General features: G+C 44.8%; 1 protein-coding gene across 1 annotated transcript; it reads left to right on the plus strand.

The window, feature by feature from the left end:
* The first annotated feature begins 489 nt into the window (after positions 1 to 489).
* LOC121602301 lies at positions 490 to 23,050 on the plus strand. Its single transcript, XM_041931072.1, has 5 exons — positions 490 to 631; positions 3,297 to 3,507; positions 4,180 to 4,291; positions 6,918 to 7,093; positions 19,538 to 23,050. The coding sequence occupies exons 1-5, from the start codon at positions 614 to 616 to the stop codon at positions 19,960 to 19,962; spliced, it is 942 nt and encodes a 313-aa protein (XP_041787006.1). The 5' UTR covers positions 490 to 613; the 3' UTR covers positions 19,963 to 23,050.
* Positions 23,051 to 25,096: the final 2,046 nt, after the last annotated feature.

Raw genomic sequence — 25,096 nt, forward strand, 5'->3', positions numbered from 1 at the left:
CGAAAGAGTGTTTGTAGCACAGAATGAGATTAAGCAAGGAGAAAGGAGGCAAATTTAAACTTCATTACGACATGATATTTGCATTTGCTTTCCCGTGCAGGAGAAAACCTACCGCACCGGTACGGGCGAGGCTGGGTTGGGTGATGTTTTATTGCCCTGGATGATAATAATCGGGGGGGGGGGGGGGGGGGGCGTGGCTTTAATCCAATTCCGAAAACGATCTGTCGCCAAAACTCATTAATCTTGCTGGCGTGGCGGCCGGGAAGGCGAAATGAAGGCGTTCCAGCGCAACCGATGATGCTAATGTCAGCTCGAGTGGCAGGCCGCCTACTTTTGGCTTTAGCTCAGCCATTGTTTCCACAGCTTCCACAGCAGTGCAGTGTGGTGTGGTTGCGGGTTCACAGTGTGCGTGTGTGTTTTTGTTGCTTATCTCTTTTTGTTTTCTCAACCTCCGTACCTTCTCTTTTCTTTCTTCCCTCTTCCAGATTCCAACGAAGCGAAGGCAGCGCACCGAAACTCATTAGGTCCATTACAAAGTCAATTTATTACTAAGAATAACACTAGAGTAATTAGCCAACGAGGAGGCCTAGCGGTGCTGCCCTGCAGCGTCACCATGACAACACCAGCCACTGTAAGTAAGTATTTTGTTAGTCGAGACGCTTTGGTTTGCTTCTGTTTTATTGTTTGGTAACGTTTACTTTTACGTTTCAATTTTCATACGCTTATTGTTCTGGGTTTTCTTCTTTTTTTACACTTTTCCGTTCCGTGTTTAACTTAAGTACGCTGCATTATCCGTTAATTTGTGTAAATGAAAGGCATTCTTAAATCCCATTTCCCCCCCCCCCCCGTTCCGTAAGCGTTTACGCTTCAGCAGCATGATTAATTACCACGGTGGGTTGTGTTTTGGTGGTTGTACCGGCAACTCATCTTTATTGTTGCAATGTGCGCAATCCTTGTTTGTGTGTGTGTGTGAATGCAAGACAAAATTAGCACATTAGTAAACAATGGAATGAAATTTAACAAATTTGTTGAAGTATTAAACACGGAACATTCGGGCTTTAAGCTCCAAACATCCGCAGCAACGCTGAATAACATCGCTCTACCATTTATATTTCCCGAGATCCCGATGGATTAATCAATAAACATATTTAGTGCACCTACTTGCAGGATAAGTAATTCTTCGTTTTTGTTCCCTCACTTTTGCTCCATTTGTTCAAACCTTGCCCTAAACGCTTGCAGCAAGCAGCGTAGAAAGGTGGTGGGGCAGGTATTTTGTTGCAAGTCCAGAAATGACGATGCTCTTAGTGACATCCGTGCCGACTTTTGTTATTGCCAAGGAGGAAATCTTTTTTTTTATATAGGAATGTCTAGCACCGTGTGAAACTCTCGTAGCTTTCGTTCAGGCGGCGATGATAAAACATAAAGTTCCTGGACATTATTGCTCACGTGCTTACCGTTTTCTGCTTAGTGCCAGCACCAAGGGCGGCGAAACGATAGTCATCGAACAGATTGATTTTCTTTCTCTGCTTCTGCTGCTCTTCAATACAATACAACGATCCAATTCAGTACACAATCTGTGCGCTCCTCCTGGCAAAGAGTTGCAAAGAGGGAGAATGTAGCAAAGCAGCGGCAGGAAGTTCGAAAACAACCTGCTTCCGGCTGTGGAGCTTTGGAAGGGAAAGGTTTTTCTTCCTCGTTCCATCTCTTGCATTCTTGAATTCCGATTCTTGTTTTTTGACCGTAGCTAGATCGATGACATCGAAGACGTTTGGGCGTTGCCGTTTTTAGACGGTAGCATTTTATATGGGTCAGCGAAGATGCTTTCAATTGTGGCAGCATTTTCGATTTTGCTTTCAGTTGCTGGTTTTTTATTTTTAAATTTTAAATTGCTGTACAGCAATAGAGCTGGTCGTAGGAGTGAAGCTATGTTGAGATATAAAAATGGGTGCATAAAGAGTTTTTTAAGCATTTTTTCTTGAATCACTTTATTACGTCGTTTGTTAGTTTACTGATCAATGCGGTACACTCAACGCCCTCTAGTGCAAAAGAGTAGTACTGTAAAAGTGTACTTATTGATTCAGATTACTAAAGAGAATCATTATGTTAGATTTGTTATTCTGATGACGATTTTAATCGCTTTCGCAATGCCAAAAAATAAAGTAAGAACTTAAAAAAGCTGTGTACTACGGCACGTTCATGTCTCAAAACGCCAAAAATAAGCAAAAATTCCAAAGCTATCGATTCTTCAAAAATAACCCCCACAAGAAGCCTGCAAACCTTCATTCCTGTCTACCATTGTATCTTACCAAACTTGTTTTTTCCAATCACCATGCAACGTAAAATCGAAGGAAAAGAAACGCTGACTTGAAGGAAACTTTTCCATTCTTTCCACCATAACAAAAAAAACAACCCCCGGCTCGTTGTAAATTGAAATTGCTACAGCATGTTCGCTGTCGGTTTCGGCCTCCTCGCAACTTGCCCCGTAATGCGGCAAGGTTAAATCGATAGCAGATGAATTTTACCGTTCAAAAGTTTTCCCACCCCATCCCATCGGCTTCGGCTAAATAGGCAGGCCTATTTGGTGTGGTACCTCATCGGGCTCAACGGACGAGACGCAACCATCTGCCGAGCAATTACAACAAGTGAAAATTTAGGAATTTATTGCTAATTGAAATTTTATCCAGCCAACCCTCTCGCCCTGCCTGTTTGTGCACGATCGCTTGCTGTAGTGTTCTGGCGCGCGCGCGCGCGCACGCTCACATAGAAAGGGCTATATCTTGGGCCGTGTTTTGGCAGCGGCAACAGCATCCACAAAACCCATGCCAAAGTGCACTGGTACAGAGAGAGAGGGAGAGAGACCCCTTAGAGTGATAGAGAGAGAAAGAGGTAACGTTACAGCAGTGCAGTGCAAAACGGTCGACAGGGCTTGTAAAATTCGACAAGTACGGTCAAGGGCCATCGGTTTCAACGACACGACCAGTGCCAGTTTGCCTTAGCAAGGCGCACGCTGCCTGGGCACTGTGACTGTGTGCACGGGCATGGGTTCAAATTAAATTTTCACTCCCCTTTCGGGTGCAGTGTTGTCTTCTCCACCCTTCAAACACAACCCCGCTGCCATTAGCTTTGCTTCGCGTTGCTTTTCAGCTCGTTGCTTGTTCACCTGACTCTTGCTCCCTTTGCTCACCCTCGTATGACAGTTGATGCTTGACAGCTCCAGTACTTGATCGTGTGCCCATCGATGCGGCACTGTTTTTTTTCTCTCTCTCTCTTTCCCCCTACCCTCCCCACTTTTGCAGGTGTCCTGGTTCCGGCGGAAAGACTACCAGCTGCTGACGGTCGGCCTGTCGACGTACAGTAGCGACGACCGGTTCCTGGTCGAGCATACGCGCCACCTCGGCAACTGGGCGCTGCGGATAAAGAACGCCCGCAAGGAGGACGAAGGACTGTACGAGTGCCAAATTTCCACCCATCCACCCCAGTCGATATTCATCGAGCTTAGGATCGTCGGTAAGTCTGGCCATAACTGTGGCTCAACCTATATTTTGGGTCGTTTTTTTTTTTGCTTTTTCCATTGCACCAACCATTGTCTGGCAGGGTTGGGGTGGGTTGGGACTTTTCTGTGTATTTTTTCTTCCTCCCCTGTTGGTCAATGGCTGTTTGTGGTTGAAATTTCTTAATCGATTCGGTTGCGTACCTGTGATGCAACAAAAAAAAATCAGAAAATGTAATTTATATGGAAATTTCAGCTGAATTATTAGTCACCAGGGGGAACGTGGCAATGCGGTCTGCCACGAGACACGAGTCCAAAAGGGGAAGAAGAATATATATTTTGGGGTGATTTTTGGCATTTTTTTTTTGCCTGTTTGTCGCCTTTTCCTGTTTATGACACCTGAACACGGAAGCTTCTTAGTTGGTTGCTTTTTTTGACACTTCTAAAGATGGTGCCTCTTGAAACAAGAGCTGTTTTACAACCTTGAAGAATTCCGATTTTTTTCTATCTGTCATCTCCAGCATCCGAGACCTGCGACCAAATCGGTCTCAATAAATAGAACAAGAATTCTCCATTCCCCCGAGCCGTATCATCAAATGCAATTCGCAAAACCAACTGAATCTGAATTCATGCTATTTCTTTCTTTCCTTCTCTTCAACACACACACACACACACACACGCGCACACAGAGGCGGTCGCAGAAATTCTCGAAGCGCCCGATTTGCATATAGACGAAGGATCGACGCTGCGACTGGAATGCAAACTGAAACGTGCCACCGAAAGCCCGCTGTACGTCTTTTGGTAAGTATACCCGCGTGCCCACCGTGCACCCACCTGCCTCGGTGCCAGCTTCGGTTGATCGGTTATGAAAGATTTATGACGGCAAGCGCGCGGGGCCAAATATCGGTTGGTGCAGAAGTGCAGGATGAATATAAAACTGGAAGACTGGAAGGGGGTCAAACGGGTGGTGATGAAATGAAATAAATAATATCCGTCAACGTTGGGTGCCGTTGGGTGGGCGAACGGAGACGGAGGGAAGCCGCGAATTTCACGATACCCACCACCGACCAAACACACAAAAGCCGCCACGGTGACCGTGGGGGCGGGGACAATTTGTGTTTGGCGGAGTTGGGACTCGCTTCGGTCACCCTCGTTCGCTATGGGTCGCCGTTTGATGTGGGCAAAAAGATGAAACGGTTCCGAATACGTTGCACGGGCCCGAGATCAGCATCTCAGCGTGAGGTGAAAGCGCTGGCCCTCGAATCGAAAGGCATGCAGAATGGCGATGGAAAAGCATTTCTTTTCGCTGATGTTTTTTTTGTGTTGTTTGGCGTGGCGTGATGGAATGCGTCGTAATCATAAAATGGGGTACCCCTGATCTTCCTCTGCTTTTTTTTCTTTCCACCACACTTTCCTTTTACAACTGGGGAAAGGCCCGGCTCGATGGCGGAGTAGTGGCGAGCTTTGTTGTGGTAGGAAAGCAATTTCTTTCCTTTTTCCCTCCGCAATGAGACCAGAGATGGTGGAGATGGTGCTGGTGGGCTGTCCCACTTTCGCGGTGCGCAGTGGACTGGTCAGAGTTATTGCAGGCGCCATGGAATGCAAACACAAACATCTCTCGATCACGTGCCGCACCACCGTGCGGATTTGATTCGAGCCAGTGGGCAAAGGTATTTGTGAATGCCTTTGGATGGGAAGAGTTTGGTTCACGAAAAGAAGCAAAAAAACACTCCCGGTAGATCAATAGGTTTAATTCGAGAAAATGGTGGTCGTTTTTTGAAGGATAGTCGACACGTTTTGGAAGGTCACGAGAGGTAAAACATGTTGTTTGAGCTTTGGTTTGGACGTGGTGGAAGTTTTTTGTTGCTCTTCAAGGTTTTCTTTAAACAATATGAGCTTTGATCAGGATTATGAAGGGTTAGTAGATGAGATGAAATGGTTTCAATTGGAAAGACTAACATTGATGATAAACTTTAAAAACTAACCTGCCTGATGTGATCTCCAAGGGCCTTATCCTCCAAACTGCTAGCTAGCAGTAAATGATTAATCCGTAAGAGGGCGCTGCTATCGTTTCGTAGTGCTCAGCGTGAGGAGAGAGATATAAAAACGGCCATGTTTTAAGCTGTTTACAGAGATTACTATTTGTCATGGCACAGTAGAACGTTGATTAGCCAAGTAGCTCGGGACCGGACGGTTACCGGTTAATCGGCTTCCACGGATAATGGCCGAAACATGTCAAATTTATAATATAAATATCACTAGACACTAGACATCGGCACAACAAATGTTTTAGCCAACGTGACACTCATGCGCACTGTTAAACCGCCCACTGGTTAATCGAGGTTCTACTGTACTAGCAAACTTTAATCGAAGTGGATTGTCGTCAAGAAGCCATCAGATGAATTGGAATAAAGATTAAAATAATTTTACTTAAATGCAAATCAATGCTGGTAAATGGTAATGCCTAAAATTACCCAAGAATTGGCATATTTATGTTCCGTTGAAAGGATTATTAAAATGTGTTTTGTATCCAAGTTAAGTCCAAATCGTTTTCATAGCACACATTAGACGCCAATATTAGGACGCTTTGTGAATACAGGAACAAACAAAAACTAATTCTACCATGCGCGAAAAAGCTCCTCATAGCAAAACCCCCGTTACAGTCACCTGTCACCAGTAGACACCAGATTTTATGAGCCATAACCTAAGCAACACTTCTTCATTCGCCGGTAACCTGCGGATTAAAGGTTCCTCCCTAATGGAGTAATTTTCCGTGTTAAAAATGACGTCCCTTTAAAGCTTTTTAACACACACACACCATGCCAGCAAAAGGTTAAAAGAGGCAGCGAAGAATTGGATACCATCATGTGGGTCTACATTGCCTTTCAGCTCCCTTCAACGGCCGGTTGGCTTGTTTCAAATCGACCGTTGCCACCACACTTTGCATGACCCCTTTCCACATTATCAAGCCGGCAGTCTGCCTCCAAGAGGTGCAAGGCAACACACCGCCACCGCCTTGTCTACCTGTGCGATGGTGTTTTGTCAGCACCAGCATGTGCGGAGACGATTTATGAACGCGTATCAAATTTCAATCTCTTCCACTTCATTTATTATGCTGAGCGAAGCTGAAAGCAGCTGAAGCCGGTACCGATTGTACCACCAGCAAAACATCAAAAAAGAGGGGATGAAAGCAGTGGAAAGGGAAGTACAAATACGCTCGCAGCGTCGACAAAACCCGGGACAAGTGCTTAGTCGCCGACGACAACGACGACGACGACGACGACGAAGTTTGGTTAAAAGGACACAGCGGGCCCGTCGGTGACATTTTGCTTGCTTTTGCTGTTTGGTGTGGTGTCGTGATGGTGGTTTTTTTTCTCGCTCTTCTTCCTCTAACCGCTTCGTTCTGGTTTCTTTCCCTTCGCCACAGGTACCACGAGGATCGGATGGTGAACTACGATCAGGAAGATGGTGTGTCCGTGTCGAACAACAAGCTCACCTCCAGCATCCTGACGGTGCGGAATGCGACGGCCCGGCACGGTGGCAACTACACCTGTGCTCCCGCGAACGCGCGCCAATCGAGTGTTTACGTGCACGTGCTGAAAGGTAAGTTGGATTATTCTTTTGCCTTCCCCGCCGCTAAGACGGTGGTTGCATATGGCATCGATCTTTCACCCCAACCGCCCGGTGCCTGCCATCTCCAGGTGCTCCAGGGCAGTGTCGAGGCAGTTGCGGATGGAATGCAACTTGACGAAGATTTTTGGTGAAGTTTTTACCTGCACAGTTCCAGCACGGTGTTTTTCGCTGCAGGTGGGAACAAACACTCCCGCTGTGCTAGACGTGAACCCGCAAATAGCTTCTACAATCCTTCGGTCGATTAGGAAAATAGGAATGCTGTGCTCGCATTTTGTCTACTGTTTTTGGAGAGGGTTTGGAGTTAGTTTGCTTGCGGGGAAAGTATTTTGGGGTAACGGAAAATTCATAAATTCCACAGCCAGCACAACGGCGAGCGTACGGATAAGGCATATGTGCACTGTGGGAAGAGTGCAGGACATAATTTTGGGAATCATTTTACAAATTCATGAAGTATTTCATCTTTTTGCATAGCTCATTCACTAAAAGACGTATGAAATGATTCAGTATTCTTGATTTATAGTTCTTAATTACCACAAAAGCTTTGCTTAAGGCTTTCAAAATTAGTATGATGCATTTAAAACCTTCTTCACACGATACCGAATTGTTCCACAGTGCAGTCCACTCTTTCCAAGCTGGCGCTGGCGTAGTGCTAGGCTTCGCTTCGTATGTTTGAAGCAAACTTCACGTCCCCTTAGTACAAGTGGCCCGGTTTATCGTGCACAAACGCCCGGTTTAGGTAGCTTGCAATTCTTCCCTCAGCGTAGTGTGTACTGTAAGAAAAGGAAAAAAAAGAAATGAACGGTAGAGAAATTGCCTCGGGACCACTGCAATGCATCATTATCGGACACTTTGTGAAATATGAGCAGTGCAATAACATATGTTCGTTCCTGCGAGGGTCGGAGAACCAGCAGGAAGATTGATGACGTAAAGAGGTGTGGTGTAAGGGGAGGAGCAGGGGAGACGGTGGTACAAGAAAGCAAAAAAAAGGTAAAAAAGGCCAAGGATCTCGGCGGCTGTACGTGGAGGCACTTGCCTTGCAATGGGGAAACAGGTCGGAAAAACGGCCTGTGCCGAAAAAAGCTCCACATACCGTTAAACGAACTCACCTCCCCAAACTGAGAACGAGAGTAACACGCTGGTGTTAGCAAAGGAGTTTGTTTTAGTGTTGTTTTATTTCGTTGTGAGCAGCAATGTTTTGGAACGCTTGAAGAAGAAAAAAAAAACGCAACGTTTGGTTTGCATTTGGGATGAAAGTGAACAGTGAATGGTGGAATGAAAGGAGCTGAGTTGAAGGGAAGGAGAAAATAAATATACAATTTTCCCGTTCACATGTGCTGCTGGGGCGTTCTGTCCCGCTTCGGCGTCACAGCAGTATAATGGATTGCATTAAAATGGTGCGGACGGTGCGGAAGGTTTGTGGTGAACTGTTCGCCTGCCAAGGACGACAAGGGGCAGGACGGCGAACTTGGGCCGTACAGGAGAAATTTAATTTCCTTCCACTTCCGACGGCCCCGAAACACAGGGGGAAACAAGAAACACTCTAAAACGAAGGGGGAAAAGGTTAAGGTACTGTATAGGGACACCGTGAGCCAAGGAGTGAACGGAGCAAGCAAAGCAACACGGAATCTGGAAAAGCGAGCATGTTTTGGATTCACTGTGTGGAGCTTTTACGCGATTGGGTACCGGCACATGCTGTTGGGTGGGAACAGTTGTCCTGATGCCAACTTTGCTTGCTCTTTGTGTTTGGTTGATGTTATTTCTCACCGGTGCCATTCGCAGCTGTGTGAAACGGACATGTTGGCAGGAAGATTAGAATAATAACAGGTGTTGTGATCGTGCTGGTGTTATTTTTTTTGAAGTTTTGCATTACGGTTTCGCAATATTTCGAAATATTCTTGAGTATAGTACTACATTATCTTGCAAGAGGGCGCTGCGATCATGGTTCTGTCGGTGGAGAACGGTCGATCAAGAAGGTTCTTGGTTCTTGAAGACTTTTTTCAGGGTATCGATACAGTAAGCTATTATAACTGTTGTGCGCAGCACCGCTAATCAACCCCGCGGCAAGGGCTTGACGTACGCGTTCGGCTAAGTTCGGCGCTCTTCATCTTTTCTCCGACCCGGACGGATGTACCGCGTGCTCGCCCCGTTTTGCTTTTTTGAGTGTCGAAATTGCGTATATTTATGTACTATTTAATTTGTTAAACAAGCAAGTATTAAAATTAATGTTTGCAAACCATAACCACTTTACTGAAGCTTATGTTAATTTGGTTGAAATTTAGAACGATCAAGCTAAAGTTCCTTCATTCGTTTCTAGCGCCATCTGTATGATTACTTTCAACAATGATAGTAGTCTAACTTGAGTAATTTTGCACATGTTCAATATTTTGCAGATTTCTAATAGTGATATTTAACTTTTTTTCTGTCTTTTAATTATATTATAACTACAGCGTCAAAGGCTCTACGACCTATTTGGTTCGCTTTTAAAAATAACAAAAAAATAAAACAGTATCAGCGGCTTTTCTACTATGAGCTCTCCCTGCTTTTGATCGTTCCATTCCACCATTGACCGAACGATCGTTGCAAAGGACACAAACATGTTTTCCGAGTCGTTATCGTGCGGTCCATCTCTCGGACACATTTTCTCCTCTGTTCTCTCTCGCTCTTCCTCTCTTTCCTTCCTGCTCAATATCTTTTTGGTGGTTGGGTTTTATTTGCTTCGGTACGCTTTTGATTTCCATCGATGCAAAGAGCACACAAGCGGCAGACGGAGGCAGCAAACTTTATTTATGAACTGCCCGCTCTAACGCCCATCGGTATCTGTCCCCTGCCCCAATGTGTGAGCCGTGGTCGTGGTAGACTTACAAAATACCGCTACAAATATAAGGTTCGATTGAGAGGAGTCCTTTTTTTTTTTGCTCCACCGAATGTTGAAATTTATATCGACAGGAACTGAGCTGCTGGAAAGTAAAAGCAATGTATTTGTGAAAAACTTTTCCTTCCCATCATTGGGAATGGAAACATACAGACCTGCAGGAGAAGATGTAGGCCTGCCTGTGGACTAGACTGGACGGATGAAGTGCATTTGTGTATGTGTGTGTGGGTCCGTGCTGAGAATGAATTGCCCGATACTTCTCTCGAGCGTGTGGATTCACACCAAACAGCCACGAACGTAATTGGGTTCCTAATGGGAACTGTTCGTGCATTAAACTTTGTTTTCCCACCGCCACCACCACTGCCACTCTGGTCTCGAGTGTGGGAAAACTGCCGAAAAGAGCCCCCCCCCCCCCCAAAAAAAAAAAACACACAAAAATGACACCCACAAAACTGGGTGCTCGTGCGTGTAAAGCGAAAACGATAACTTTAATATTCACTTCCGCTGTAAATTTGGCACCCGACAAAAAAGGAGCCAGGAAAGCGAGGGTTGATAGAAGGGAAAAAGTTTTTAATACATCTCCAGAGCTGTTAGCCCTTCGCGCCAACGTTTCCCTAAGCTCGTTGCTAGTGTAGCGGGCGTACATAGAGAAGGAGCGAGCCGGAGAACAGCACAGCAGCACAGCTAGAGCCCAAACGCTGCAGCCAAAGTTATTTTACACCGTCCATCCTGCTTCGGCGGCAAACGGGGATGCCCTGTTTTCCGGCGCATTACTTCTGGCGGTTTGGTTTGGTTGGGTCTTATTTTATGATTCGTTTGCCATTCGCTCGCACAACGGCAACGGAGCAGATAGTCCACAACGGATGGGAAACGCGTGCGGGCGGAGGAGACCGTTTCCCTTCGTTTTTTTTTGCTGCAATGATTGGAAACCTTTCGTACACTCGGGGAAAGCCCACGAATGCCTACTGCCTGGTAAAAGTTGTGCATCGGGCCTTTTTTTCTTCTTTTTGTTCGTCCGGGAAAGCCCAGGAAATTGTTACACACACACACACATACAGACACCCAGCCTCGATGCTGCAACTCTTTGCTGTTGCTGAGGGAACAGGATGTGAGAAAATGAATTTCATTAATGCATTTATGGCGGTGCAATGACGCAGCAGACCGTTTGGAAAGAGGGTGCAAGCGAGAGCGAGATGGGAATTGCAGGGTGGCGAGTGTACGTTGGTGGTGTGCCGTTGATTGGGAGTAAACGGCACCCGGGCAGGCTAAACGTGTCGAAACGAGTGGTGCTAGAAATTGAAATAAATGTTTGATATGGTTCGCACGCTTCGCTAGCGAAAACTGCTGCAGCAGAAGTGTTATGCAGTGGAGAACATAAAAAATCAAATAAATTGCCCTTTTTACGCCTTTTTAAGCTTTTTAAACAGACACTTGAAAGTAAGCTATGAACTTAAATTGGCTGAGATTCAAAAGGTTCAAAATAATTAAACTACATTGCATGATGTTTGTGATCTTAAAATTTCTGCAAAATTCATTCTTAATATCCTGGGCAAGAAATGTCACATTAGAAATGATTCTCATTTTTAACAAGCAGCTTCAAGTAGCTTCCCACACACACTCACACACCACAAGATGAAAAGGGCAGGGAAACCTTACACTCTAAACATGACACGTTTCTTTGACATTTTGTACCACAAGGCACCACAGGATGAGATGAGGCTGAGGGCAACGTTGTGTACGTGAAAGGATCACTGTCACACGACCCTGAGCTTGTACGGGCGATAGGATGCGGCATAGTGGCGGCAAAAGGAACAGAAGGTCGGCAACAAAATCCTCCCTCTTACACACATCAAAGCAAAAACTATTTTCACACCACCGGTCGCATAAATTGAGCTCAAGGACCTTTCCAGCTGCCAATCATCTTACCGATCAGATGACGTGAGCAGCCAGTCCGGACGAAGCATAAACCACAACACGAGCCAGGAGATGGAAGTGAAGGAGCATGAGAGAAAGAGAGAGAGAGAGACGGCAAGATCCGTCCAGTGAGTGATTTAACCTCATTTTAAGAGCGCTGCTTGGGCAGATAGCGGGACAAAAACTCGAAAAAGAAGGAAACAGTTAAAGGGAGGGAAAACGAATGAACAAGCTGTGAAACGAATTTTGCACCTCATGCCATTGCCGGTGGTGATGTATGGCCCCACCTCACCCGGTCGGTCACACCAACGGATCGATGGGCGAGTGTCATCTTCAGTGTGTGCACTTTATTTTTCCCAAAACCCATCAAAAGCGCGGTGTAGTGAAAATGCATTAAGCATTCATTTGCCAGTTGCATTCCTTTTTTTTTGGTGGAACACAGACAGAAAATTAATCTCTTCCAGCCGAATGCGGTGCGGTGAGTGGAGTGAATTTTTTTTTACATTTGCTGTTTGCATCGGTGATCCTTTCCATCAGCACAATCGGGAAAGTGTGGTTAAACCGTGGCCGTTTGGTGTGCTATGCTTTATTTTAATAAATTTCGTTTCTGTTCGGCCCTTCGTGTTGGTACGTGAGGCGAGCCTGGGGAGGGAAAAATGCTGCACGCCCCATTAACTGACCATCGGTTGAGCTGCCGTTGAACCTTTTCAGCTTTATGCATTTATGAATGCATCGTTGGAAAAGGGGAGCCTGCGCTTGAGGTTATAGTTTGACCTTTAGGGTTATTTTTAAAGAGAGAGAGAGAGAGAGTGAGAGAGAGAGTGAGAGAGAGAGAGAGAGAGTTAACTGCTTTAAGCTTCCATTAGGGACAAGTGTGAGTTGAGATGGAGTGGTCTTTTTTAATAGTTTATTCCTTTTCATATAAATATGCGCAAGTATATTCTTGGTTATTTGCTTTTTTTATTTAGAATGTTTATAGATTTAATATCTTAAACCACTTTTGTTTAGTATTAATATTGAATATTAATTAATAGTATTTAATATTATTGTTAAACTTGATATTCGTTTAAATTAAAACACGAGCTTGCATACCTTTAGGCGTTTAGCAAACCCGTTAAAATAGCAATGTTTTTGATTTTCGAGCAGCGCAAAAACACTTTATGCATACTTTTAGGCGCTTAGTATTACTTGATGAAAGGAAATATTCCTTCGTTTCAAATATACGAATTATAAACAGAAAAGTATTATAGTTTAGCTTTCCAAATGTTACACCGAATTCGTTACATTGAAAAACCAGCGGCACAGTTCCTTTTATTGATCAATCGTTATTCAGATTACATTTATATCTACCAATAACTTTGATTCAATGATCCTGAGATAGCCAAAGGTTGCACGAATCGGTAGCATATTGTCGCTTCGAGAAGAATGGAAATGGGTGGAAGAAGAAGTGAAAAAGCTGCTCAAAATCTGCAATGGCAGCAACCGTACGTTTGCGCTTTCAATGTACAAGACCCGCAACCCACCAGTATGGATGGTTTGGCCTAGAAAGAAATGAAGCCCGTACCGTTTCCGATATCCGATTTACTCTTCGCTTTAGGTTGCCTTACATTCCCTCTTCTTCAAAGGGTAACCAGCAGTTTGTTGCTTTCATTGAAAAGCACGGTTGGTTTTTTTTTCTTCTCTCCCCGTCTTTGTGTTGCCGTTACAAGCAGTGAAGATACGGCAAAGCCGTCCCTACTGAATAAAAAAAAGCATTGAAGACAGCCCCGTTTGCAAGCGTTTTACACCGATCGAGGAAACGGGAGCTGGTGCTGGGTGCGGGGCGAGGAGGTCAAAACCACCCCTTGAGCGTATGCAATAAATTTTCATTTGCTGAATTATGTAAAATTAAGACCGTACGATACACACCAACGTCAACGCTCCGCACCGGAGCCCGCAACACTGGTGGCCTTGGTGGCGTAATGCTGTCGGTTGGTTGGCAGCTTGCAAAGAGGAAGGCGTGTGCGCTGTTCCTCGACCCGGTTTATTTGATGTTTATGATATTTAAGTTAAGTTGGTGCAATTTCCATACCACAAGCAAGCGACTGGCGAGCGGGAAAAAGGCATGAAAGCAGCGTTTCATTCTTTTGCTTCGCTTTTGTTTGGGCTTTTTCTTTTCACACGAGTTGATTGATACGATAGTTTTTCCTCTTCCGCTGAGGGTTTTTATACAGTGGGAGGCATGGGTTTGACAGTTCCAGGATTTTGTTTGCTTTTTATTGATAGTAAATACGAGTCCTAATTCTACTGTTACTGCCATCACATGTTTTAAAATGTGTTTATGATTATGGCTTTAGTTTTATTATAAAAAGGAAATGGTTAGGATGTTATAACATCATCGTTTTCAAATACTTTATTAGAATTTTTATCTGAATCTTTAAAATAACTTTAATTTAACGGCTTTTTTCTATTTAAAACGTTGCACAATTTACGCCTCCGGTGGAAAAGTTTTATCAAACAAAACCACAACCTGCATAACAGTAACCGCCATAAATTTAGGCGTTCGTGAGCAAAATCTTCTATCCTCTCTAGCAGGGCATGCTGTTTTACCTTGGAATGGATTTCCTGTCCCAGTAACTAACTCTATTCACTCGGTACGGCCAAAATAGGGGGGGGGGGGAAGTAAAAAGTCACGTCGATGAAACGTGAACGTGCATTGAGGGTAGCACCGTGCGCCTTGGACTGACCGATGCAATAAGTGTGTAATCACTCGCGGCCACGTCTCTTACAAAAACCGTGGCAGAGCGAGACCGTTACGGAATTATCTCGGTTGCCCTTTTCCCTTCGGTTTGTCTGTTGTTCCCAAAACTGTAGGCGAACGTGTCCCGGGACACTATTGTGCAATCGTCCTCGGCCGGACACTGCCGCGGCGTTCGAAAGGATGATTTCTACGTTGCCAAAAGGATGAGCCAACAGGGTGGCGCTCATAATTTACCAAAAGTTTAACGTCTTCCAGTTTGTGTTTTTCTTCTCTTCTGTTCTTTTGTCAACCAGGCGCGACAGAGGAAAGAAAAAGTTTCCGCTTTACGATTTAATTTGTGCTGAGCGCGGCGTGTAGCTTTAGCGAAGCGGAACCGTTTGTAAACTAGATTAGCCAGTTCATTCATTCGCCAAACGTACGGAATGGTGTTGTGTGTATGAACAAACACAGCTCTGTATGTATGTGCATAGTTCGCTATAATTGATTTACTTTCCCTTCCGGACGATTCGGATGCCGGTAAAAGTTTATTTAATTACTTTTAAAACCCGTTCCACTAGCTCACCGTCCACATGCGGGGTACTCTCGGCGTGTGTTACAAGCATACAGTGTGAATAAAACATTGGAATAAGCATTTTATTCCCTCCACTGCTCAGGCACGATTGTTGAGCAAAAGCTGCACATGATACGTTGGAGTTTTGGTATAAAAAAAAAACTGTACCTACCCTGCAGCACTGTAAGCGTGCATATATAGATATTTAGAAATAAAACTTCAACGCATGCTTCCAGCACATTTACACTTCATGAACGCAAGACAGCGAGTCACAGCAAAAAAAAAAAAAAAACTCTCCACACACACTCACATAGTATCAAAGTTTCAACCAATGTGGCGATAACAAAAATAAGAAATGGTAGAAAACACATTCTCTCCCTTTTCCTTTCGCTACGTGCCTGTAAACTGCTGATGGATTGAACGATACGCAGCAGCATTTCGGTTTTAAGGGCGTGCTTTTTTCTTTTTGTACCTCACTTGGCGAAACTTCGGCATCGCTTTTCCATTCCATTCCATTACGTGTGTGAAGAAGCTGGTGAACTGTAAATTTTGCTGCTGTAGAGCTACCGGTTTTTTTTTTTTTGTTGCCCCGCACAAGGATAACGTGCTGCAGCCGGAGAACAAGTGTAAAAAAAACAGAATTTCCCCATAAAAAAGAAACATGTATATAAATTTTCTTTATAAAAGTTTGCTCTTTTTTTGCTGCCAAACTTGTTTGGGCTCTGGAAAGTGTACCGTTTTTTCACCTTTTAAGCGTTGATTTATTTTGTACGTCATGTGAAAAACTGCTCATGCAAGACGCTTCGAGTGGAATGTGGAAGCGAACGAACTTTGTGCGCTGTAACGGTGTAACTGTTTGTGTTGCCTCTGAAAAAAAAAGTTCCAAAGGGCTATGTTTGACATTTGTTCAATCATTTTAGTACAAAAGTGAGAGGGGAAATTAGAGTGATGTTAGTCCTGCTCAATCAGTTCTACACTAATAAGCAGCTTTTTGCATACATTTTGGTGAATTAGTACCATCAAGTTAACGAGTACAAACCAAACGCCTGAATGTATGCAAACATTGCTACATAAAAGCTGCATCAATGAAACAACACTTCTCACCTGCACAATGTAAAGCTTGTGAAAATAATGCAAAAGTACTTATAAATTGCATTTCGTCAGCGTAATACACCTTTAATGCGATTCCATTCAACTCGTAGCGTTTTTCTTAACCTAACCCTTTCCGCACCATTGCAAAACTTGTTACCATTTACATGCGAGGAAAGTTTCGCTCCTTTTTTTTCCCGGGGTCCGAACATTATCTTACCTTTTCGGGGGCAACCTAACTCAACGCACCAAAGTTCCCACCCCCACCGAGCCCACGCCCAACGCGGAAGCCACGGATGAGGTAAATGTGTTAAAGCGAAAGGTTTAAACCATTCCACAACCGTACACGCACCGCTGTGCCGGGTGTCGGGTAACCTTTTATGCAAATTTTTGCACCTTTCTCCCGTTGAATCGCATTAGCTGGCGGGGGGGGGGGGGGGGTTTAAGAAAGAACTGGAACACATAAACTTTCGTGCCTTGGATTGCGATCGGGCGGTGGAAAGGTAAGCTTGCCTTAACTTTGCCTGCCGTTCTTTGCTTATCATTCCGGCAAAGTTATGCTCATGCTGCGTGAGTGCCCGCGAATGCCCGCAGGAAACCCACATCAAAGGGGCACTATTGCCCGTGGAAAGGATTTTTTTTTACAAATCGTGCGCCAGCGTCTGTGTATATCTTCGTTCGCAGTAGCTTACTCTCTGCGGAAGGATATGCTTTTCGCCATCGTTTCGAACCGTGCGTCCCCTTTGTGTGCCACAAATAAACATTGGTTATGAAACCGAGACTACACCTACGGCACACGTGAGTCACCTTTCGGAGGGAAAGATTAGAAAAAAAATAGCAAAAAAGTTTGTTCCCTGTGCGTGTGTGCGGTGTGTTGAAAAAAGGTGTCACAAGACGTTGACATGTTTACTACACGCACCTTCGGGGACGCTTACACCTTAAAATTCAATCAATTTTCCCAAGCGCCACCCCTGTTTGCCCTGTTGTGACACATTCACACTCAACCACCTTTGACAGCGTTATCCGTCTCGGGGGAGCTTTGGAACGGTTGATTGCTTGAATCATATCTTTACACATGATTGGCCCGAAGAGGAAAGAATGCAAGAGTTTATGTGTGCCGAAGTCGCCTATCCCCGTTAAACAAAGAAAGGTGCACACGTTATGGTCAAGCTTTTCCCGCCCAGCACACCGTAACGTCTGAGCTAAGGAGCGTCGGGGTGGGAAACGCAACCTCCCCCGAAAGCCAATGAAATCAATCTTCATCAAAGTCGCTCGCCAGCCGGATACATTTTCACACCTCTTTGGTCACTTTCTTTGGTGGCGACGTGTCGTGGTTTGTTCTTTGCTTTTGTTTTGCAGCTACACTTTTCGGGTGGCGTCGAGCTTAAAAAATAGTAACAAAACCCCCCCCCCCCCACACGCGTTGATTTAAAATTGATGAATGTTTTGAGCTTCTTTTTCTCTCGTTTTTTTTCAACTACCTCGTTCCGGTAGCCGCAACACCGCTGCCATTGACAGACGAACATAATGCGCCGTGACCTTCCCGGGCTCCTGTGTTTAACGTGATTTAACGCCCGTCCAGGCGATTGGCTTTGGGATGATGAATGATGAAAAAGGGTTGATGCGTTTGTTGACCGTATAAAGAGAGGTTAAGGGGGTAGGGAGGGGTTTACACCGGGGATGGTGACGTTTCAAATAGGGAGACATATCATTGCTGATGTATTTTATCTTTAAATTTTCATTTATTGGATAACCGATTCATTTTTGTTCTAAAGAGCTAGCTAGCTGGATGATAAACTTAAGTTTATACTATGACTTTTATGCTGAAAAACTTGTACCATTGAAAATCTGAAATGCCCAGTTTTATGGTGCTAAATGCTCAAAATTCAACATAATTTGGTTTGGTGTTTTAAAACAAATGTTAAATTTACGCATGAATAAACATCACTCATGTCTCTTATAAATAGCTAGTTATGTTCCTTGTATGCCAAGTGGTCCATTGGTCTATTCGATTGGTGGTTCGGCTTCTACAAGGCCGGACAGATTCGATTCCCAATCAGAGTACTTCCTCGTAGCAATGTCTTAAGACTCGGAAAGCTGTGTAGGTTCGGTCATAAAATGGAGGCGGCTGCCTTAGGTTTTTTACGCCTAACAGAAGAAGTATAATTGCCAAGAAGCGATCTGTCAGGCTTTCATTGTATGTAAAATTTACTTAATAAAATGATATATCACACATCATAAAACGTGTTTTATTTTGCTGTAGGCAAAGAGTCAAAGAGAAACACTTTTTCTTTAAAAATGTCAAGCGTTAACCTTGCAAATTCCATGTGAATTGTACTTTAAACCTACCCACCTACAAGTCAGTTTCCCCCAAAAAGCATCGAAACTGAATTTAAATCAAGCAGCTCTTGTTTACTGCAACTGTCTGTCATCGTTCGCTTGCGTGTGCTCGCTTGCAGGTGCCCGCTGCAGCGCATCACCGCAAGCAAACAAAACAAAACCAAAGCGAATGACAATCCACACTCTAGATTAAACGGAGCGGAAAAATCCCGCCTGCTAGCTTGCAGCCATCGTTTCAATCCGGTGAAGCGATCGGAAATGAAATAAAATAAAACCTAAATGCCTATTTCGGATGGGTACGATTGCATTCCCACTACCCCACGATTGTGTGGTTTTCATCAACAAAAGCGAGAAAGAGAGAGAAAGATTTCCAATCGCTCTGATGTGCTATTCCGTCAGTTCGCTTCCTTTGCCATTTCCATGATGGCAATAAATCACGCACGGCCTCCTGGACCCTGGGGCTCACTGTCACTGTCAAATTGTTTGACAATTTCTACAAAACCATCATCATCATGTTGTGTACGAGCACGACCTGACCGGGACGTTTCATATGACTGGCACTGCCCTTACTGCTGCTGCTGCTGCTGCTGCTGCTAGTTGAGTGAGCACTCTCCATCAAACGTCAGACATTGTGTGTTGCTGCTGTTGGTGTCGTTTGCCTTGCTTGCGGTGTAGCGTCAAACTATTTCAAGTGCCTTGCCTGCCCGCCTGCCAGTAACCACGACCACCGACTCTAGTGGGTACTAGAATCGTAATCTATCTGCACTGTTGTCCGTAAACTGGATGGCCCGGTGCCGCTGCTGCATTGGACTGCTGGACTCAACAATTTCTCTGTTTGTTTGTACGTTTTAACCCGCGTCACTAATCGGTTTTTCGGTCTTTCTCTCTCTCTCTCTCTCTTCCTGCCAGGTGAAAAGCCAGCCGCAATGCAACATCCCAACAAAAACCCGACCGCAACATCCGGTGCACGGGCGGGCACACTCCCCCCACTGGCCGCATATCGGTGCGGTTGGCTCCGGCCGGTTCGCTCCTGGTGGCCCCTGCTCGCGGTCAGCCTGCTCCCTGCCACGGTCAGCCTCGTGACGACGATGCTGCTGACGCTGGTGGGCCGATTGGCGCAGGGCACGGGCCAGTGGCCGGGTGCAGCCAGACCCGCGCCCAAACCATCCGACGACGACGGCGGCCGACGGCCAACCGAGCCTTACCTTCCCGTCGCATCCCGGCGCCGGCAGTGCCACCGCACCGCGCTGCTCACGCTCTGTATACTAGCCGCACTTCTGCTCTCCGTTAAGACTATCTTCAGCAAAAGTATTAAACTGTTCGATGTAGTTTAAAAGCAAACCGCTCCCCGTTCCCTCGTCTCGTCGGCAATTTGGGACGTTCGAGAGCCTCCCGAGCCTCGCAGTGGCTTGCTGCTGGTGAGCCATGGTGAGTGTGGTGAGTGTGCAAAAGCGAACGCCCCAACGTCGGGGACGAAAAACACATACGTATAAATATTTTGTACAGGTTTTCTAGCATTAAAATGTTTAGGGTTAATGTTTACGGGCAATTGAGAGGACAATGTGTGGGTGTGTGTGTGTTGGTTATTTGGCCAAACAGAACAGAAAGTACAACACAGCTGAACACAGAGAGAGTCAGAGAGCCAGCGAGGGCAAGATAGAATGTGGCGCTAGGTACAAAATGGGGACAGTTTTAGAGGAATTGTTTGCAAAGCAAATAAGACCCACAGTCGGGCCAGCCCGAACGGACCGGACAACCGTACCTTGGGTGGACTTTGACTAGCAAGACTGCAAGGGTTGCTGTTGCAGTTCGTATGCAATGGTTCTTAAGCTTAAATTGTTATCTTTTGGATTTCGGTACGTTCTGGGGTTGCAGTGTTCGTGTTCGTGTATCTGCACCGGTAGCTGTGGTGACCCTGTCCGGTTCGGTTTACGCAGTGGTTTTAAGTAAGCAATCTTCCGGTCACTGCAATGCCTGCCCGAGCGATTGAACCGTCTCCGGTCAGAATCTCTGCATAAAATCAATTCACAACATCCCTTGAACGCACCCGTAACCGGGTTGGATCATTAGTTAGACAAACACCCGATACCGAACTCCGATTCAAAATCAATCACCACTGAGGGCAGTGATTGTTCTTCCTTCTTGCTGCAGATAATCCAGCCACAATCGCAATGTACCGGCGGTGGTGGTGCTGGCGAAAGGGGATTGGGATGTAACAGAGCTTTGTCGAACTTTTGCCCGCAGACGAAAAGCCCTCGTGAGAGCAATCCAAGTCTTTGAGCAGCACAGATTTAAGGGGGTGCAAAACTTCACCATCATCATGATCATCATCATCATCATTGCCGTCTCCGATTGCTGGTGGATAAAAGTATTTACGATGAAATATTGATTAAACAAACGAAATTTCGTTCCATTTCACGTCTGGGAAGGACGCAGAGGGAAGGTCGGAGGACGCTTCCAATCACTTCGGTGGTTCGAGCGATTTCATTTTACATCTCGTACCGGTAACCCAAAAACGTACCGAGATGGGTTTGCTGTGTGTGTGTGTGTGCATCTGTGTGCGTTGCTTTTTATCCCCTTTTTTTGCTTTTCGCTGCTGTACTGCAGAGTTGTTGAGCAGCATTTGAAGGAAGAGGGGAAGAACTTTCCGCGTAGCACAACTTGTGGCAGATTGTGGAGTTTTTTCTTGCGCTTCTTCTGATGTTTGTAATCCGATCTGAGTTTCGATTCCCACCGTCTCTACTGTTGCAGACAGGCTCAAGGAGCTGTTGCGATGGAATCATTTAGCAGCAGTTGGTGCAAATGGTGGAAAAGAATGTGATTTTTCCCTCTTTCAAGAAGATGATGGCAAGCATGGTGATTTTCCATCGCTTCACTCAATTGCGAGGGAACCACTGTTTGCTTGAATTGTTTTCTCATAAAACATATTCCAGTTGAAATGCAATGAACTGTGCTTCTTTTGTTCAAAAGCAGGGTGTAATCTTTTGCTGAACTTCCTTTTCTAAAAGATGGCGCCCACTTTCACAACCATCTCATCCGTACCATGGATGACTAATGGGGAAAAAGCTGTAAACCACGAAAGGATTAAAAAGAGGTTCGACGAAATAAAGAGAAAGTAATATAAAACTTTCCGAAAGCTTCTCTATCGCTCCTCTAACCAGGGATGAATCGAGCGAGTATTTGATGATCATGCACTGGATATCCCCTTCACCACCACACTCTTTGCACCCCGTTGGCACTATAATGAGCCAGCGTTGAGGACGTTTGCAACCAATCATGAATAAAGTACATTTATCTGCGCCAACCCTCCTGGCCCCGGCCCAACTGCCGGCAATCGGAAGCTCATCGGGGTCCGGTTCCATGCAATTGAGGAAGAACCACCAGGAGGAAAAAGTTTCCCTTTCTCCAGTTGCGTCGTTCCAACGTGAGGTGAGCTTTTCATTACCCGCGTTGCGGCTCGAGGAGGGAGTGTTCGCACTGCGCCACCCGGGCGCTGAATCATTGATGGTATTTGCATAAGCGATTAAAAATGCAAATTATAGTTATTTTATCTCGAACTATCGTGGCCGCTGCTTAACCACGGGCCACGGGCCGCGAATGAAGTGGCAAATCTCGAGTCGAGATCAGCCGGCGGATTCATGGTTCGGTGCATTGCAATTGCAAACTCGACCGGCTCGAGCACTTTATCTTTCCGCAGTCCCGGGTGGCACGTGCACGAGCACGAGCGGGCACAGGTGCTCGGAGCGAAAGGAAGAGGGAGAGAGAGAGCGAGGCACAGTGAAAACTTTCTAATCCTAATGAGGGTTTCGGCATCGGATGGAAAGTGTTGCTGGTGTCACAAATGGTAGTGTCACAGTGAGCTGTCGCCAGTGATTAGCTTACTTTAATCACTAACGGTCCTGGTTTCATGCTCCACATAATAGCAGAAAAGCTGTGTTGCATTCTAATGTGGAGAGGAAAATAAAGTCAATTCTTCATATAGATCACGCTCATACCGCTTAGCTTGAGTTTTCGTTTGAAATGCTGTTTATTTCAAGTTTAATTCAAACATTTTTGTACTTTAATACGTCTACGAGCAATGATTGCATGGTATTTGCATACCTTTAGGCGCCGCCGTTATGTATGCAAGCGAAAAGCGCCTTTTAGTATGCAATTCGCTAAACCTAACTGGTTTTAGTGAAATTGATAATTGGTTTCATTCAAATTAGAAGCATTGTTCATAGAAAGTTTAAAGTTTTATTTCCTTTATGAATTCTTTTCTTTTTGCTGTTTTCTCTTCTTTTTGTAAATATGTAATTTATGTAGTCTAATTCTTAGTTTTCTTGTTTTCTTATTCTTATTCACTTCTTATACTGATTAACCTATCACTTCTTTCCACATCAACACATACTCATGTCTCCTGTGAAAACAATGATATTTTTCTGTGTGATGAACATTTCATTTCAACACACTATCTATGCCTTTGGGCCACGAGATGTGAGTATGAATGTTCCACAAGAACAACACAACACTCTCCTTACACACACACACACTTATCAGCTGAAGTTACATTTCCCTCGATGAGACCACAAGATTGGATATCGATCAGAACGGTTGCTCTTTCACAACCCGACTCAACGCAAACCACGCCGACTTCACGTGATGGTGTACAGCCACGGTACAGCGAAAAACATTTTCCACCCGATCGGGTCGTGCTAGCTGTTGTGCCGTTCTGATCGATTGTGCATCTATTTTTCATCAGCCAATTCCCCACCACCAGCAGTCATCTTGAATCGGGGTTTTTTTTTTTTTTTTTTTTTTGGTGCATCCATGTGACCAGCACATCGGCACGGGTAAGGAGATTTCCCTTAAGAAGAATGTAAAAATGTTGCTTCAACTATGTGGACCAGCGAGGAGCAAAAACAAAAACGAAAAGGTTTGTGAGGACCTCACATGGTGCAGCATGAACAATGATGGTACGACATCGATGCCAACACCGATCGAAAACAAATCGAATGACAATCCTATTTTCTTTTCGAGCGTTGCAAAATATTATCGTAACGTTCCCGGCTTGTGTCCCGGCTCAGGTGCAGTCGCGTGTAGGGAAATACACACACACATACATACACCAGCGAATGGGAACAATGGGAACTGTAAGCTTATTGTGGGTGTCGGTTGATTGTAGCCAATTGAGGATGGGGAATAAAACACGGCCACTTCCCCACAAAACAGTGGAAACTATTTCAATCAACAACAATCGGTTGCAGCTGCAGCCGCTGATACCGTTGAGCCCGCTCTCGTTCAGCGAGTGGACAGAGTGGGGTACCATTTTGCTGCGGTATTGCAACTGTTTGTTTGTGGAATGTGTGATAAAATAACAAACTTCTGAACCTGAAAACGTTTTATTTTGTTTATAAAGCTAGAGACGAAAAAATCTCGAATAAAACACATTCAGCAAAAGTTAAGAACCGCATACTGACCGAAGGACACCAAAGGTACGGTGGTCTGTAACAGTGTGTATATCACACTTTATAAAAAAATACAAAAAACAAAATCGTCCATTCAGAGAGATCGATTGTTACCGTTCCCATTTAAAAACAAAACCAAAAGCCGACAATGAAACCAACAGCTGCACCAGAAGCGAACAAAAACAACAAAAAATAGCATCCCAACCGCCTGGAAACAAAGCTACTTTTGGTTTGTTTTTATCAAACCGCTCGTCTCGTACCCGGGGAGGGGCCCCATTCTCGCCGGCTAAATGGACAACAGGCTGGCACATAGTGTAATAAAATTAAACTAGCCAAGCATGTGTGAATACTAAACCAAGCGAGGGGTGGCGTTGAAATAAACTAGCGCCACACCATCACAACAGTACGCGTGGCCATTTTGTGGAGGGAAAACAATACCACACACACACATACACATACACAAACAGCCTGACTGAAAAGCGTGATACATCGCGACATAAACGCGCTTGGCTGTGGTGCACGCTGTTTGCACCGCCAGATAGGCTGGTCGTTAGTTTTAATTGTGCAAAAAGGCGAGAAAATGTGTCGTTTGCTAGCTAGCTCTGGTGCTAGGTTGATTAAAGTGACGTCGGGAAAAAGGGGGGTAACGAGGTGTGGGGGCAAGAACAAAAATATGACCGGCACTATCGGCGCCACAATGCAGCACAGTAAATAGCAAGCAAAATGATGTGCAAAAAAAACAAAACATGCACACACAGAGAAAAAGAAATATAATTAAAGAGAAGAGAACAAAACGGAACTCTAAGACACAAAAGAAGAAGCGTGAATTATGGATTAACGAAAATAGTAGTAAAACAAAAGGTAAAAAAAGAGTAAAAACAATACACAAATCACAAAACCCACAAACAATCTCCATAAGCTCAAAACACACAAAACCCCAAACATTTTCGGTACACTCCACAAAGAAAGCGAAACAGATAATAAAGAAGAAAAAAAACACACAGTTGAAATAAAATAACAA

Source organism: Anopheles merus, unplaced genomic scaffold (assembly GCF_017562075.2).
Source record: "Anopheles merus strain MAF unplaced genomic scaffold, AmerM5.1 LNR4000395, whole genome shotgun sequence".
Classification (NCBI taxonomy): Eukaryota; Metazoa; Arthropoda; class Insecta; order Diptera; family Culicidae; genus Anopheles; species Anopheles merus.

What these genes read in the sequence shown, in the direction of transcription:
- LOC121602301 (XM_041931072.1), top strand. An exon ending in AGCCCGCTGTACGTCTTTTG is followed by an intron (nt 4,292 to 6,917) that starts GTAAGTATACCC and finishes CCTTCGCCACAG; the next exon opens with GTACCACGAGGATCGGATGG. An exon ending in TTACGTGCACGTGCTGAAAG is followed by an intron (nt 7,094 to 19,537) that starts GTAAGTTGGATT and finishes TCTTCCTGCCAG; the next exon opens with GTGAAAAGCCAGCCGCAATG.